The sequence below is a fragment of the Mustelus asterias genome, chromosome 3 (assembly GCF_964213995.1).
Source record: "Mustelus asterias chromosome 3, sMusAst1.hap1.1, whole genome shotgun sequence".
Lineage (NCBI taxonomy): Eukaryota > Metazoa > Chordata > Chondrichthyes > Carcharhiniformes > Triakidae > Mustelus > Mustelus asterias.
The window spans coordinates 130,859,032-130,877,374 of NC_135803.1; the positions used below are offsets into that span (position 1 = coordinate 130,859,032).

The following is an 18,343-nucleotide window of genomic DNA, read 5'->3' on the forward strand; positions in this document are numbered from 1 at the left end:
TGGATAGTCTCACTGTCCACAAACTTCCCATTCTGTGGCCCAGACACACAACCTGTTCTGCCATATTTTGGTCTCCATATATTTGTAGCTATTTTTTTAGTTTGTTGGAAGTGTTCTATTATTTTTCGATACATTGCCTCTGGCTAAGCACTAAAACACTGGACATTTTTTAAAAAACTTACTGCCTCAAGTTTACATGAACCAGAAGTATTGGATGCAAAAAGTAACAACTCTGCCCTTGTGCATAGATTTCCCACTTTCACAACTTCTGTACTCTGATTATGATGTATTCTGTTCTGTGATCACTGTGTGTCAACCACTGGCTGGTTCAGTAATGCTTCTGGTAAAGGGTAACCTCTGCATGTGATGTTTGGGATGTTCTTTTCGAACTAGCTATTAACTGGAACTCAGATGATATGAATGCTACTTCCTAGTACGAGTCTAAATATTATCAAGATCCTGCTTTATATGGGTTGCTTCATTGTTGGAGGCTCATGCATGGTGCTGAGCGAAGTAAAATCAGCAGCAAATACCCTTACTACTGTTCATAGAATCCCTACAGTGCAGAAGGAGGCCATTCGGCCCATTGAGCGTGCACTGACAACAATCCCACCCAGGCCCTATTCTCATAACCCCACATATTTACCCTGCTAATCCCCAGACACTAAGGGGCAATTTAGCTTGGCCAATTAACCTAACCCGCACATCTTTGTACTGAGGGAGGAAACCAGAGCACCTGGAAGAATCCCATGCAGAAACAGGGAGAATTTGCAAACTCCACACAGTCATCCAAAACCGGAATTGAACTCGGGTCCCTGTACTGAGAGGCAGCAGTACTAACCATTGTACCACTGTGCCATCCTGTTATTTTAATGGAGGGAAATGAGGCACATGAAGATGTTAAGCAGAGTTTTGTCCCTGAAGAATTCCTACAGTGACACCTTGGGGTTAGAATGATATGCCTCCAATAAACATGGCCATCTTCCTGCTGTGTCTCTTGTAATCATGTGCTGGAGTCCACTATAATTAAGGATGGACCTATTCATGGAGCCACTTCATCCTGTTAGTTGCCTGATTGTCCACTACCATTCCCAACTAGATGTGGTAGAGCTACAGGTTTTTTTTGATATATTGATTATGAATGACAAGCACAGTCCACAGCCTGATGTGTATTCTATTCAGTATGTAGGTTGTCCAATATAGGAGCATGATGAGATTGGTACCTCATTCCAAGCAATGCCTGGCCCTACAACTAATATGCTGTTCAGTATTTCCCATTGAATCGAGGATCATAAGATGAGATATAGGAGCAAAATTAGGTCATTTGGCCTATCGAGTCTGCTCCGCCACTCAATCATGGCTGATTCTTGACTCCATTCTCCCACCTTTTCTCCGTAACCTTTGTTCCCCTTACCAATCAAGAACCTATCTATCTCTGTCTTATATATACACTCAATGACCAGGCCTCCACAGCATTCTGTGGCAATGAATTCCATTAAATCACCACCCGCTGACTGAAGAAATTCCTCCTCACCTCGGTTCTAAAGGATCAACCCTTTACTCTGAGACTGTGCCCTCGGATCCTATTCTCTCTTCTTAGAGGAAACATCTTCCCCACGTCCAGTCTATCCAGGTCTTTCAGTATTCTGAACGTTTCAATAAGATCACCCCCCTCATCCTTCAAAACGCCATTGAGTACAGACCCAGAGTCTCAAACATTCTTCATACGTCAAGCTTTTCATTCCCTGGGATCATTCTTGTGAACCTCCTCTGGTCTCTCTCCAAGGCCAGCACATCCCTCCTTAGATATAGGGCCCAAAATTGCTTGCAATATTCCAAATGTGGTTTCACCAGAGCTGTATGTAATTATGGTTCCATCTTGTCTGCTGTCCTTGCGCTGCCATAATTTGGCGAGCATATGAGACTCCCAAACTCTTTTAGGTCTGATGTCTAAAAAATCCTACACGCAAAATTGTGGATGATGGGCTATTAACAAGCTCAATAGCTTGGTAATTGTTTTTTTTAAAAATGGCAAGCAGGCTGCCAATTTCAGCGCCCACTCAGCTTCTGTATTACTGGAGACCAGCATGACGATGTCGGGTTGGTGACCTGACATCATCACGTTGGATTTTACATAAGCGTGGGGGGCAGCATGCCCAATTTCCGAACTCAAGATTCACCCCACAGCTCTGAATTTCTGTGGAGTTTCTATTGACCACCTGTGATTTTGACTTAAGATCAGTGGACCCCCTGGAGAGATGGCTAAAATGGGGAAAGCAGCAGATAGAACTTGACATGAAAAAATATCAAATAATACATTTTGGAATGGAAATAAAAAAGACAAGGGCCTGACTCTTCCAACATGGGTGACTAAACTTAAGTGGCTGATCCACCTCAGGACCCTGAAGAAATCCCAGCATGCACACACGTATGCGGAATGCTCAGATTGCCGATTGCCAGTTGGAGGGATGGTGGTACTAGTAATCAGATTGCCAGAGCCACACAGACTTGGTCTGTTAGTCTTATACTTACCCTGGTTTTCACAAAGATTTATTGACACCTTTTCCAAGAAGATGGAAAATGTGCCGAGGAGTACAGCTAAAACTAAATCAGCTGGAGTGTAAAAATCTCCTGGCACTTCATCAACCCCAGCAATGCTTATCACACATCACCCTGACAATGCTCCTGCCCCTCCCGACAATGCTCACCTCCCCCCCCCCCCCCACCCCCCACCATGCTCACCTCCCTCTTGACAATGTTTATTCACTTCCCGACAATGTTCACTCCCTTTCCGACAATGCTCACTCCCTTCCCAACAATGCTCACCCCCTTCCCGACAATGCTCATTCCCTTCCCGACAATGCTCACGCCCCTCTTGACAATGCTTATTCACTTCCCAACAATGTCCACTCCTTTCCCGACAATGCTCACTCCCCTCCCCACAATATTCACCCATTGAAAAAAATCTGTCTAACCAAAGTCAGTGTCAGACGACCAGTATTACTTTTGGGCTTGGTCCTCATTTAAATGCTACTGGTGAGCTATGAGAAATAAACATGCACCTTGCTGCAGCTAGCTGGTTGTAGGAAGATGGGAAATCAGTTGGCTATCACTCTTAACTGGCTGACAGAGCAAATTGAGGACAGAGTAGGTCCTGAACACACCAAGGCTTCCTCCAGCACTTATTCTCAATAGGTCTAGGAAGTGTGCTGCTCATCCATTTACAGGCCCACCGGAATATTTCCTCAGGTAGGCCTAGGGTGTTAAAAAGGCAGCCCAGGTTCCTCCTGCTCAACTGATGGCTGTGTATTTTCAGGTGAGAAACAGACAGCCAGCAGATGAAGATCACCTCACATGATGCCAAGGCCAAATTACCGTGCCGCTTAAGAATGAATTTCCCTCTGCTTGTTCTCCATTATTTTGGTTATATAGTTTAACATTCTGTTTGTTATGCTTATTGTTTTTCAAGTTTTAGGTGTCCAGATCATCAACAACCTGTCCTGGTCCCCCCCATGCCGACACTACAGTTAAAAAAGCCCACCAACACCTCTACTTTCTCAGAAGACTAAGGAAATTTGGCATGTCAGCTACGGCTCTCACCAACTTTTACAGAGGCACCATAAAAAGCATTCTTTCTGGTTGTATCACAGCTTGGTATGGCTCCTGCTCTGCCCAAGACTGCAAGAAACTACAAAAGGTTGTGAATGTAGCCCAATCCATCACGCAAACCAGCCTCCCATCCATTGACTCTGTCTACACTTGCGCTGCCTCGGCAAAGCAGCCAGCATAATTAAGGACCTCACGCGCCCTGGACATACTCTCTTCCACCTTCTTCCATCGGAAAAAATATATAAAAGTCTGAGGTCACGTACCAACTGACTCAAGAACAGCTTCTTTCCTCTCTCCACCCTAATTATGGCTGTAACACTACATTCTGCACCCTCTTGTTTCCTTCTCTATGAACGGTATGCTTTGTCTGTATAGCGCGCAAGAAACAATACTTTTCACTGTACATTAATACATATGACAATAATAAATCAAATCAAATCAAGTCAAGTCAAATCAAACATTGTTACTTGCTGCAGTAAGTGGCTGTGCTAAATGCTAACTGTACTAATGTTACTAGATCTCAGGCATTTTCACATGCAATATTTCACAAATGTCCATATTAAGTTTCATTTGCCATGATGGAACTTATTTAAAAATATTATTAAATTTGCAGCAGGGTTAAGCTGTCATATTTGTTTTGTCACAAATGGGAATAAAAATACATATCCCAATTTTAATTTACACCACCAAACAAAGCAAGTTTTTAGTGTATTTATTATTACACAGGCATAGGCGTTAACATTAGTGTGGACATACTTTACATGTACAATATCTGTCCCAGCATATAGTCTAGAAATACATTCTTCATCATCAGCTGTATTAAGAAATACACTTTGTGAACTTCTGAGCTGTACTGAATAAAACCTGTGGATCTAAAGAAAAAGCATTTTTTCTCGTCACCCTTTGGGCCTTGCATCATACAACATCCTTAATCACAGAACAGTGAGGAGACGTCACCCAATACTATTATAGATCTGATTACTGAAATCTACAAGAACAGTACACTGCAGTGATTCACCCTCTTAATTTTCTCAATTCCCAATGGGCATGTGTTATATCTCCACTTTCCTTGGTAGTACAGATGATGCCAAGCACTTTTTGTGATAAAGACAGGAATAAAATAATTATATCCCAGTGGAGAGTTCCTCAATTTGAAGTTTCAATCAACACATCTTTCCCTATCACAATGGCAAATGAGACGTTTACCTCCAGAGAGAGTTTGACCAAACCAAGTAATACCACATCTCATGGACAGTGGTCAAATCATCCTATGAATTCAGGGTCATCTTGGAGGGTCAGAACAATTTCAGATTTATATTTTTTAATGAGAAAAGACTGCAACCTGAGGCCTTGTCCACAACCCAATACTGTACTCATTAGAGGAACCTTCTGATAGTGCCATTTTTGCTATATGAGTTCAACATGTGGCTACTGAAATGCTGGTGCATTTGAAAATGGGAAACAGGTACCTGAAAAAGTCCAGGACCCTAACTTTAATATATTATTCCCTCACTCAAATAGTCCAAATGTACACACCGAGTGCTAGCCACCTTCACTATGAAATATGTCAGTGGCATACTTCTGGTCAGAAATGTGTGCATGTGCTTCCTGTCTACCATATTGGGACATGGTAGGCCAATTAGCACATGAAAATGGGCACTGCATAGCTGAATCTTTAGGGCGTGAACTTCAAATATCCTGAATTACATGTAGCAATAGAAATGAAGTGTATTTTTACTTTCTTTGCTGGTAACCGCCATTGTTATTGTTGTGAATTAAGGTACTCATCAAGGCAGGGAACACTTTCTCACTCTTTACACCAAGTTACAGAGTTGTTCGCTGAAGGTATATCACAAGCTGGATGCAGAATAAAGTTTTCCCAATAATGATCCTTAGCCCAATCTAAGGAAGACAACCCAACAATACCAGTGCAATGATTATTGTCATACGAGACATTTTGTTGCAACTTCGGGTAAAAATCTCAATTATGTCCAAGCTAAAGGTAGTTTTGTGCTTTGCTCACCTTTCACTGACTCCACTTACTTGGAATTTACTTCATTTAGAATCTTTAGAAGATAGTGTGTGAACATTTGATTATCATGTTCTTTTTGGAATCTAATGTGTTAGTTCTCTAAACCAACCAGAATCCTGTTAACATCTTCTGTCACTTTGTATAATTTGTTCTTAGCAGTTCAATTCATTCTGAACATTTGCATTTACTGTGTCTCACAGGCATCGTATTAGGAAAAAAGATCTTAGGAGCAGGAGTCGGCCATTCAGATCTTTGAGCCTGCTCTGCCATTCAATACGATCATGGCTGATCCATTAGTGGTCTCAGTTCCACTTTCTTGTCTGTCCCCATAATCCTTGACTTCCTATTCTTTTTGACTTGTTCCACAAAGACATTAGACTTCAGAGTATAATGTAAAGTGGTGTATTGATTTACTTATGTAAAATTCAGATGACTTTCAATTACATTGGTTTTTATCCCAGAGATAGTATCAGCGTTGGCAGAGTTACCCACCCACATGTGGTGCGGAACCAATTAACAATAGTTAAAGGCCTATGATCAAAGGCTGACTGAAACTTTTCTGCCGGCCTGCAGGCCCTTCAAGGTAACGGGACTGGTTGAACTGCCTGGAGGCAGCCTCAAGGTTGCAGACTGGATGGTTAGCAATGGTGGTCTGCACTTAAAAGTTTAAAAAGCTGGAGAGAAGACACCTCAAATAATGGATATTAAGACTATAGTTTTTTCAAGTCAAACACCCTGATAGGAATGGGCTGGATTTTTAAATAGGTCAGGACCAAGATCAGAGGTGGGCAGTTGTGTAATTTTGTGCCACCATCCCAATCCTGAGCCACTTTCAATGAGGGCAGCTCAGGATCAGAATGGATGTCCATGCTTCCCAGCAGGCATACAATTCAGGATAATTAATTTTATTAAGGCTCCAGTCCCACACCAACTGAGATTTTTAGTCAGCAAAGCAGGCAGCCCACATCAGCCTGGACCAAATTCAGGCCAACATGGTGGCTCAGGGTAAAAAGTGAAGGGCATGGGAGAAATGGATCAGGCATGGAAACCCCTTCCTCAACACTTAACAGCAGCTGCCATCCCCAAAACTGATCCAGCAGCCAGGTGTCCCAGCTAATTGAAGTCCCAGCTAATATTTTGTTATTAATTTTAATTTTCCTCACTGCTGTTTTTACACTATTATCTAGGTTAAAATGAATGGAATCCACACAGGTGGCTAAAACCATACATCCCCAAATAATTTGGAATGTTCTGAGGATGTGAAAGACACTTTATGAATGCAAATAAACCCCCATGACATTGCAAATTAATAGTAGAATTTAACGAATTGATAATCAGTAATCACATATAATTCTGTTTTACCAAAGATAGATTTTGGCTATCTAGGAATGGATTTTCAGGGTTGGGAAGATTCCACAAACCTTCAAGGATGATGATCTGGACCTGGAAAAGGAAGTCCTGCCCCCTTTTTGGCAGATCCAATTATTGATGATACAGGAAAGGAGCAGAGAATGACATGCACAGGCAAGAAACTCAAATTCAGCAGAGCCATTTGAACTTACTTCTAAGTTCAAAGAGACTTTATTTTGGCTGATTCATGGGTCTTAACCTACAGTAGGAAGTCACAATTTGAAGAAATTAATGTAAACATTCCTGAAGGCGGGTAAGATCTGTTTAGGTGTCATGACGACGGCCCTTTTTCTGTGCTGTAAAACTCTATGATTGTAAGCCTTTTAAATCCTCCATTCTTTAAACATGAGAAAAAAAGACTTAAGCTCTCAGTGAGAGTTAAAATGTCGCTCTGGTGGACATCTGATGTAGGTTTAAATCAAACATTACCATCTGTTTGTGCAGTTTTATTATCTTTGTTGACATCTCCCAGAGCATTTTTGTTATTATGAATGCTTCACTGAATTTTAAAAGCTACAACTATCTCAGTAGGTGTTATAACTTCATAGTTTGATTGACAGCTTAAAGAGGCTATTAAAAGATGAACTGTCTTTGATGCGAGCTCTGAATAGAAGTTAGTTTTTAAGCGAGATTAACAACATGAGGAGATGCAAAAACTTCAACTGGATTTCGTGAATTGGAGTTTTTCACTATAAAGTGTGTAGAAGTGAGAGCTGAATTAGGTTGTTAAAAGGTTAGTTTCATTCATCTCCACATAGTGGGCAGCATGGTGGCACAGTGGTTAGCACTGCTGCCTCACGGCGCCAGGGACCCGGGTTCAAATCTGGCCTCGGGTAACTGTCTGTGTGGAGTTTGCACATTCTCGCTGTGTTTGTGGGGGTTTCCTCCCACAGTACAAAGATGTGCAGATTAGGTTGATTTGCCATAGTAAATTGCCCCTTAGTGTCAGGGGGACTAGCAGGTTGGACAAGTGGGATAGGGACTGGGAGGGATTGGGTTCCATGCAGACTCGATGGGCCAAGTGGCCTCCTTCTGCACTGTAGGGCTTCTATGAGTTCTTCGGTCTGCCCGTGGTGGATATTGGGTGACTGGCTATGGAGATGACATGGGAGTATGAGGGGGTCATGAGGAAGGATGGTGGGCATGAGATGACATGAAGGTTTGAAAGGGGCCTGGAGCTTGGATGGACATAAGAATTAAGAGCAGGCATGGGTCATTTATCCCCTTGAGACTGCTTTGCCATTCATTAAGATCATGGTTAATCGGATTGTGGCCTCAACTCTACTTTCCTATCTGCTCCCCATACTCCTCGACTCCCTTGCCGTTCAAAAATCTATGCAACTCAGTCTTGAATATATTCAATGACCCAGCCTACAATGCTCTCTGGGGAAGTGTATTCCACAAACTGAAGACCCTCTGAGAGAAAATATTCTCCTTATTTGAATCTTAAATGGTAAAGCAGTAGTATCCCCTTGTGGGAGAGCAGAGGGCCAGAGGGCATAATCTCAGAGTAATGGGTTGCCCAATTAACACAGAGAGCAGTGAATCTATAGAACTCTTTACGGCAGAGGCCTGTAGAGGCTGGGTTGTTAAGTATGCTCAAGACTGAAATAGACAGATTTTTAATCAAGGAGCGTGGGGATAAGACAGGGAAACGGAGTAGAGGATTATCATATCAGGGAAGAAGATCCCGAGTTCTCCTGACTCCACAAGAAGATTTTGTTCCTTTTTAAATAACTCACCTTTAGGTGCTAGCTGTTGCTAAGGCCGTGGAAGCTACTGAAGAATCCGAAGGGGACAGGGCCAAGACATGAATAATGTACCAGAAGTGGTGAGGGAAACATATTTTAGTGAGGAGCTGAAGGAAATCAGCATTAGTAGAGAAATGGTTTTGGGGAAATTGATGGAATTGAAGGTGGATAAATCTCCTTGTCCTGATAATCTTTATCCCAGAATACTTAAGGAAGTGGCCCTGGAAATAACAGATCCGTTGATGGTCATTTTCCAAAATTCTTTGGACTCTGGACTGGTTCCTACAGATTGGAGGGTAGCTAACGTAAGCCCGCTATTCAAAAAGGGAGGTAGAGAGAAATCAGGGAACTATAAACCAGTGAGCCTAACATCGGGGAAGTTGCTTGAGTCTATTATCAAGGATTTCATAGCTTGGCATTTGGAAGGCAGTGGTATAATCAGACAAAGTCAGCATGGATTTAGAAAAAGGAAATCATACTTGATGAATCTGTTGGAATTTTTTGAGGATGTAATTAGTGGAGTTGACTGAGGAGAACCAGTGGATGTGGTTTATTTAGACTTTCAGAAGGCTTTTGACAAGGTCTCATGTAACAGACTACTATGTAAATTTAAAGCACATGGGATTGCAGGTAATGTCTTGAGATGGATAGAAAGCTGATTAGCAGATAGGAAGCAAAGAGTTGGTATCAGTTGCTGAAAGTAAGCATGCAAATACAGCAGGAGTAAAGAAGGTAAATGGTATGCTGGCCTACATAGCGAGAGGATTTGTATAGGGCATTGGTGAGGCCACACCTGGAGTATTGTGTGCAGTTTTGGTGTCCTTATCGGAGGAAGGATCTCCTTGCTATAGAGGGAGTACAACAAAGGTTTACCAGGCTGATTCCTGGGATGGCAGGTCTGTCATATGAGGACTGACTAAATCGGTTAGGATCATATTCACTGGAGTTTAGAAGAGAGCGGATCTCAGAAACTTATAAAATTCTAACAGGGTTAAACAGGATAGATTCAGAAAGAATGTTCCCAATGGTGGGGAAGTCCAGAACTAGGAGTCATAGTTTGAGGATAATCCTTTTAGAACTGAGGTGACGAGAAATTTCTTCACCCAGAGGATGGAGAATGTGTGGAATTCACTACCACAGAATGCAGTTAAGGCCAAAGTGTTGTGTGATTTCAAGAAGAAATTAGATATAGCTCTAGGGGCTAAAGGGATCAAGAGATATGGGGGGGGAAGGGGAGGATATTGAATTTGATGATCAGCCATGATCAAAAAGAATGGTGGAGCAGGCTCGAAGGGCTGAATGGCCTACTCCTGTTTTTAGTTTCAATATTTACAATGTTTTCAATGTTTTTCAATGTATAAAGAAACCGACACCTGTTTTAGACAGCCAAAAATTATGTCTGAAAAATGGCACAAACTAATTTTGTTTAAATATTTCGCAAGCATTCATTGGGTGCATGATTTTGGTTCTCAAAATTGAGCCTCACTGTATCAGCTTTGTGCCTGCAAAATGGGTGCAGCGAGGTTTCATTTCAACTCCTTATAGTTTTTACTGAAACATTTCCACGCTCCATGGGATTAGGTATTTGAGTGTTCAGTGTTAGTTATTGTCATATTTTAAAGTAAAGTATTAACTTGTAATTAAAAACTGCATTTGGCGTGTCTAGCTTGGTTGCCTGTTCTCCCTTTAATTTAAAGTCTGAAATGTTCTGATATTTCTGTACTTACAGCTCTTTCCTCTTCCTTTCCTGAATGTGGTCCGTAATGGTCGCTAATATATGGTCAGTTGGTGGATTTTATACATTTTAGTTTAATTGTCATTCCTTTCTGTTTTATATGACTAAAAGAAGAATTAGAAAAAATCATGTGCATGTTTTCAAGGGTCCTTTGCAAATTAACCAAGTTTAAACTAGAATAACCTTTTATTCCTATGACATTCATTAGAGCAGGTTTTAGAATTATATATTACAGTGGATTTTGAAATGTAATGGTATATGCATCCAAGCCTTTGCATAGTGGTGTATTAATATTACACTAAATAAACTTTGGTTTGTCAGGCTAAGTTTCTAGTTGTCATTTCTAGTTGTTTCTAGCTGAACATTTATCAGTTCACCAGGTAGCTGAGACCAAGATATAATGATTGTTTTGTATCCATTAGACTGCTGTGGAACAAAAAATGAGCAGCTAACTGAAATATTTACTGTGCTACAGCAATGCTTACTGGATCAAAGATTTGTGACAGACTGAAAAACATCCAGGGACAAAGAACAAGTAGTACCTTAAGTTCCATACTGCTAAACACGACTTATGAGCTCACATATGTCTCCAAAAGGTTGTTCATATATCTCCACTTTAAACAATGATTTTTTGTTAACAGCTTCTGCTAAAGAGTCTCTGAATGCAAACAATGTATTTGGATTGTATTAATGCCCATATAAAACAGATAGAATTTAATAAGATTGTGAAAGGTAGCATAAAACTGTTACTGAAGTATCAGAAAAAAACAAGCCATCATATCAGAGAGTTATTGCACAATTATGGTTGATCAGTTAACTGTCTGAATTGACTAACTGCAATTATCTCTAAGTTTATGTCTGAAAGTTACTGCTTGTGATATTAGTGTATAAATGCTTAACAAGCTCACAATATTTCTTTGCTATTTTAATGCAGGCATTGACCCTCTAAACTGAACAAGCTACACTACCTGCTAAAATGGCAGGCAAAGAAATATCATATGCTGACATCACAAACAATAATTTTTAGGTTTATATATCCCCAGGATATAGAGCTAAGGAAGGCAGCTATTTACAAATACGTATAAACCTGTTTGTGATAAATAACATTTATGCATTAATCATTTTCCATATAATTTAATATTCAGTGTTGGATTCATAATGCAACCAAAGTTATTACAAATTGCTAAATAATTATTTGGTTTGCAATACCCAGGGCGACTCAAGTTTCCAAGCTTAGATATGGAACATTATCGATATTTATGTTAAAGTTGACCGAGGGAGCAACAATGCAAGCAAGCACATTCCATTCAAAATGCATATTCCCTTAACTTTCATATTTTGGCTTTATATCGCTTTATATTTTGCTATTTTACAATTTATTGCAAATGCAGGATAATTCATTTCAGTTTGTAGGGCATGCAAAATAATGGCTGGTGATGCGTTATAAAGGTGAATATAGTCTTCATATGAAGATGAATCAGCCATGAGCATTTATAAAAGCTGCAGTGAAAAATCAAAAAGGCTACATGCATCTCACTAATCCGACCCTCACAGTAGGTTTTACTTTTCCATATAATGCAGCATAGTGCAAAAGACTTCACATTTTACACCAACAATAATACAGCAATTTATTACATTAACTCATTCACATAAAACTTATTCTTGAAATTATGCAGTGGTATAGTAGCATGTAAAAACTTAATGTACATGTCTGAAATTTCAGAAGAAATGTTTAAATATTTAAATAGGTTATATCTTTTGTTCAAACAGCAGTGAGAAAATGTTTGATGATTGCATGGTGTACATGCACTACTATCACATGGCATAATTTAAAGGTCTTTATGATTAAAATCAAATGCTATAACTGTGTGCATTTTGTATGTCCTTTAAACAATCACCTTACAGGCACTTTTAAAAACATACAAATTATCAAATTAATCTCACCTGTAGAGCAACTGTAGTATTCTTTCTGGGTTGCTTTCCTACCAAGCCTTGTTCCTTGCGTCGCTTGAATTTCCTAAAGTAGTCCTGTATCAGGAAGGTGGCATAGAACTTCCCCACGGTTACCTCATCATCTATGTGAATAGACCAAACAAATTCCTCCTTTTTCAGAACAATAGCTTCTTTCTAATCATCCTGGAACTTTCTAATTTGACTGTTTTCTGTTACCTATGTTCTAAACTTTATAACAATGTGTGTTTATCCCAAATAATATACCTTAAAGATTAAATTTGAAGGAATTAAATTTAAGAATTAAACATTTACTATAATCCTTTGCACATAGCTTATCAGGAGAATAATTAAAGGTGAATAATACACATCATATTTCTTATCCAAGTGTCAACGTGCTGTAAAATGGAAAAATGTGTCACTCCTTTGCTTTATTACATACACCGATTGATGAGATTTTCTTGACTATATCTCTAAATGTAGTTAGGTATTTTTGCAGTATACAGTAAACATATTTGCAGCTATTCTGCAGTTTTACAAATTTAAAATGAATAGCAAATATCACAAAATAATCTATTAATAACTCTGCTGCTTGCCTGAAAAAGCATCTAATCTTCTCAATGACATAAATTATTTTTGAAAAAGTAATTTAAAATCACTACATTCCAACCTTGTACCAACCTCAAAATTCTTTGCAGATATTACTTTCAGCAGTCTTCTCATTCAATTGCATATATGTGTCTCAAATGATAAAGGCTACTGACTATAGCTCAACATTCAACAATGTAAATATGCACGCTACCTGAGCTATGCAAAACTGTGTTAATTATACCCAAGGAATAATTGTGGCATGATCTTGGGCACTTTGGGTTGCCACTGGTTATGGTCCCAAAAACAAACCACAAGCAATTACCACTCCATTGTTCTTCAAAGGATAGAAAACCTTATAGACCCAGATCTTTTTCAGTTAACACATCACCTTTTATAAATCTTTTATTATGCTATATTATCAGTTCACATTGTTTAGTAGAACAATAAAGAATGAAGTTGTATAATTAAGAATGAAAATACATTCTACTTTCTAAGTTTAAAGTATATCAAACATCTTCAAATATGCAATATGTATTATTCACCTTCATGACTGATGTGAACTAAAATTGCAAGGCAGAAAGGCACAAACAGATGTTAGGCTAAGTGTACCAAACAAACAGATCACCCAACTGACCATAACTCAAGTTATTCTTGGTTATTTTTTGAACTGTTCCACTTGCTTATGAATAAGCAATTGGGAACCTTTCTCCATAACTTACATGGAGGGATGTGAATAAAGAAAATTGGAAAATAAATGGTTGATAATGCATCACACCCTCAAGTTACAAAGGATACTGTCTTTTATTGATTTACAACTCTATTAGTGAATTCTCGAAACATTAAGTAAATATTGCAGAAACCATTTCTAAACCAAATTATGTTTAAAGACTTTCTATTTTTCTTGGAGGAAAAAGTTGAATACTATCATCCTATCGCAGGCAGTAAGACCAAGAAAGTCTTCTGGTCAGACGTGCTTGATGCAAGACATGCTTTTCATGACAGGCTGGCGACCTCTTCATGGAAAAACTAGCTATAGAAACAGACATAAGCACATGCTTTGTCTGCCTTATGTGTCAGTAGACACAGGAAGCCTCTAAATTGAACTAAGTTCATGTTTAAACAGAGCTTCATGAAATACATTTAGATGGGTAATGTTATTCACTGATTGTTTTCATTTGGGCAGTCTCAACTTAATTCCTTAGTCAGTGGAAGTCCACAGCTGGTAGCATTTCAAAAATTTAACCTGGCTGCATAATTCAGAACTGTAAAAAAAGGTCACCAGATATAATGGGCATATTTTTCTGGCAGTAGGGTTAGAGGCATATTAACCGAGAGAGTATTGTTAATTGTATCACGGACTGTGCTTAAAACATGCATGATATTACTTTGTCTACTATTTAAGTGGAGGCATTAACCATTCAAAATAAATGGGATAAGTCTTTAATTAAAATAGAGCTTTAGCAAATTTCACACAAAAATGTTAAACATTTGTTTATTGGTATCATTGACCCTAGTTTCTCATTATTTTTATAGCAGAGTAGAAGCACTTTTCTTTCTCCATTTCATGCAATGCCCTGAGGGGAGTTGACATTAACAATATTACAAAACAGCATTTTGCTCTACGTAAATGCTGTTGTTAATAGAGCTTCTTGATGATAACATAGATTATAATCAATTAAATGTATCTGTTATCCTGGATTGTGAAGTATTCATATTAATTCTAACATGCTATAAGCATTCAAGAACTAAACTCATGAATCCAGTTCCAAAACAACTTAAGTACTAGGCTGATAGTTTTCCTTAATACTGTTGAACTAGTTGCAGTTGTAAGTTATAGAAAATCTATTCATGACGATGATGGTTGACAGGTCGGGAAAGTCAAGGTCATAAAGGGATTTAAATACAATAATGAGAATTTCAAATTTGAGGCGTTGAGGGACAAGGAGCTAATATAAGTCAGGATGAAGAGTAATGGCAGCATAGGGCACAGTCAACAGTGCTTTATAATGAATGAGACGTTGGCAAGAGATGGTGGTGCAGTGGCAATGTCTACTGGACTAGTAATCCAGAGGCCCAGACTAATGCTGAGAGTTCAATTTCCACCATGATGGAATATAAATTCAATTACTAAATCTGGAATATAAAGCTAGCCTCAGTAATGATGACCATGACAACAATCATCAGTTGTTGCAAAACCCCATCTGGTTCATCAATCTCCTTTACAGAAGGAAATCTGGGGCCACAGCAATGTGGTTGAATTCTTAACTGTTCTCCAAAATGGCCAAGCAAGCCATTAAGTTTAAGGGCAATTAGGGATGGACAACATATGCTGGCCTTGCTAGCAATACCCACAACCTACGAAAGTATAAAGAAAAGAAAAGTTGAGACTGAAGCTGAAAAAGCATGGACGTGGGTGTAAGAGACAGGAGCAGCGATGGATGATGTCACAGAGATGGAATAGGCAGTCTTTGTGATGGAGAGTGTATAGGGTTGGGCAGAAGATTCATTTTCAGCCTGAGACAGTTAAGTGGGAGATCTATTAATAGTAGGAGATGAGTCTGTTAGTAAGAAGAGCCACAGAGGCGACATGGCAAAGTATGTTTTTTTCATATTCTTGTGGGCCAGGAAGAGCAGGAGTGGCCCTGGCCTCACGAGGAAATCGTGGGCATCCTCTGCTCCAGCACTGCCACCATGACACCCATTCCTACCAGGATTTTACCGACCCATTTTCCTTACTTGCCTAGCTTGATTTTAATGCCTAGGCAGCTGCTTCCTAATGTTTCAGGCTGTTTGATCAGGATGTCAGCCAGCGGCATGCAACTGAGACCCTGCCATTGAAATTGTTGAGATTGCTTCTCGCTTTGCTGCATACCTGCCTGGAAATAAAATTGAGGTTACGGATTATATTGTTCACACTGGACTCGTTGCACCTGGTATCAAACATGGAAAATAAGCTATGGGGATTGTGAAATATGAAGGAGAATGTTCAAAGGGCTGGAAATGTATTGTGCTGCTTGTGAAGAGAAGTGGAAAGTTCTTGGAGCCAAATTATTTATAAATTTGGAACAGTTTTGTGAATTTTGATGCATTTGTATTTGACTACAGTTATAATTAAGGATGGGGAGTGCTGTGTGAGGAACTCCCAGGACAGATAAGGGGATCAAAGGCTATGGGGAATAGGCGAGAGATTGGGGATGAGAAACATATCAGCCATGGAAGAATGGCGGAGCAGACTCGGTGGGCCAAATGGCCTAATTCTGCGCCTGGATCTGGTGGTCTTATAGCTGTATCTCAGAGGCTTTTTTTAAACACAATTGGCAGAATTTTCCCATCTCACCCATGGCAGGATTTGTGTTAAGCAGGAGAAGAGAATCCAGCAGAAAGCAATAAGTCAGAAACCCACCAGCATAAAAATAGTTTGCCATTCTCCCAATGACAGTTTAATGCCGGATCGGGTATTCCACTGACCAGTGGTATGAATGCCATTTGCATTCATTACCATTTCATGAATGCTGATTAAATTAGCTTCTCGCCAGAATCATATGCTGCCTTGCAATCTTGAATCACGCCAGTGGGAAATCACGTCTGTCTGAATCTCATTTGAAAAGGGTGGCGTGCACACATCGGACCTCGAGGCTTCAAGAGTGCAACACAAATAACCAACATTCCATATTGCTACGCCACTCTGATTGCAATGCAGCTGGACCCCCACACTGCTGGGCTATAGACTTGGTCTGCTCCCCTGGCACTTGCCTCTGTAGTCACAGTACTCAGGCCAGGGCTCAACTTTCAGACACCAATCAGTACTGCAACCAGGAATGGAGGAGTTTAGGTATGGTCTGCTCCCAGTGTGTACCACCATTGTCCAGAAGGACGCTAAGGAAGGGAGGAGGTAGCAGTGGAAGGGGGCACAATGGAAGTCAGAGGAGCAGGAAGGTTTTGCAAGGTAATGGAGAAGGAGGAATGATGAGAGGTGATGAGACCAAGGGAATGCAACAAACAAGGGGGTGAAAGGGATATCACATATATGCATGTATGAATCGGAGGGGATGCACACAGACTCTCGAGTGGGAAAGGAAGGGAGGTTGTTAGTGTTCCACAAGAGGGATGGGTCTCATGCAGACTTATGGTCGGGGGTGGTTTGGGAAGAGAGACAGTGTAGTCCTCAGTCATCAGGACAATGGCAACAATGTGAAAGTCAAAGTCCTTCGTCTGGGGCTTGCAGTCAGGAGTCAGAGAGTAAAGACACCTCTGGGATTCTGTGGAAAGCAGTCAGAGATTTGAGACACCCTGGGGCCTTGTGAACCTCATAGTCAACAGTCAATCAGTGGAGACAGTCATTTGGTGCACCAGGAATAATCATTGGGAGCTCCAGGGAAGGGCAAGAGCTGTGTGTCCAGTAGGAATAATGCACAGCTTGTGTGCAGGGTTATCTCACAGTTGCTGTGCATGAGCGTGTCTTTATATGTACTGGGCTGCAGATGGTCTGGTGATTGAAGTGCACTTCAGTAGTGATGGATTCAGGTGGGTAGGTAGATCCTCACAACAACTATGGTATCCAGTATTACTGGGGGAGGTTGGAGAATAACAGGAGGGAACTTTACCTTCACATTGTGAAGTTCCAGATGGATTTTGGAAACACGGACAGTCAGAGAAGGAGTGCTGAAGCTTGTTTTGGAATAGAAGTGCAGAAGCACCATCTTGTTCTACTGGGTCATGCAGTTGTAATTCAAAAGTAGATGCAATTCTGAATGGGAAGAGTGCACTGCTGCACTAAAGGGCCCTTTCTGGGCCACCCTCATACTTGTTGGTGTTGCAAGAGTGAATGGGTGTCTGATTTTAGAGAGAGGAAGACCTCCTAGCAAAGAAAGCCATTGGAAGCCAATGCATTTTTCAGTGCTCACATGGAAACACATAACTCAATAGCTTCACATTTGCAGCAAATCAGCATTAATACATCGGAATGTACAATTTAACAATGCAGGAAATCAGGGAGGAGGCACAGGTGCAGCATATATAGCATTCCATTAATGGAGGCCAGTCAGGTACCCTCCAGAATTGGCATTCGTAACAGGCCAGAGAGCATCTAATATAATTAGCAGCAATTTACTGATAATTAGAATGCCAGATCAGAGATTGGAGCACTGAGACTATAGCCTACAACAGGTCAGTGTTGGTGGTGGTATGGAGCAAGAATGGCCACTGCCACTCCTTCCACTGCAGCAAGTCAGAAACATTAACACCACACCTTAGTGTCGTTTTCCA

General features: G+C 40.3%; 1 protein-coding gene across 1 annotated transcript in view; it reads right to left on the reverse strand.

Moving 5' to 3' along the window:
* The window catches only part of cacna1db (calcium channel, voltage-dependent, L type, alpha 1D subunit, b), a 335,919-nt gene that overhangs the window by 71,876 nt on the left and 245,700 nt on the right, over window positions 1–18,343 (reverse strand). Inside the window, exon 35 of the mRNA XM_078209623.1 lies at window positions 12,482–12,612. Within this exon, the coding sequence (XP_078065749.1) occupies window positions 12,482–12,612 (131 nt within the window). The remainder of the gene's footprint in view (window positions 1–12,481; window positions 12,613–18,343) is intronic.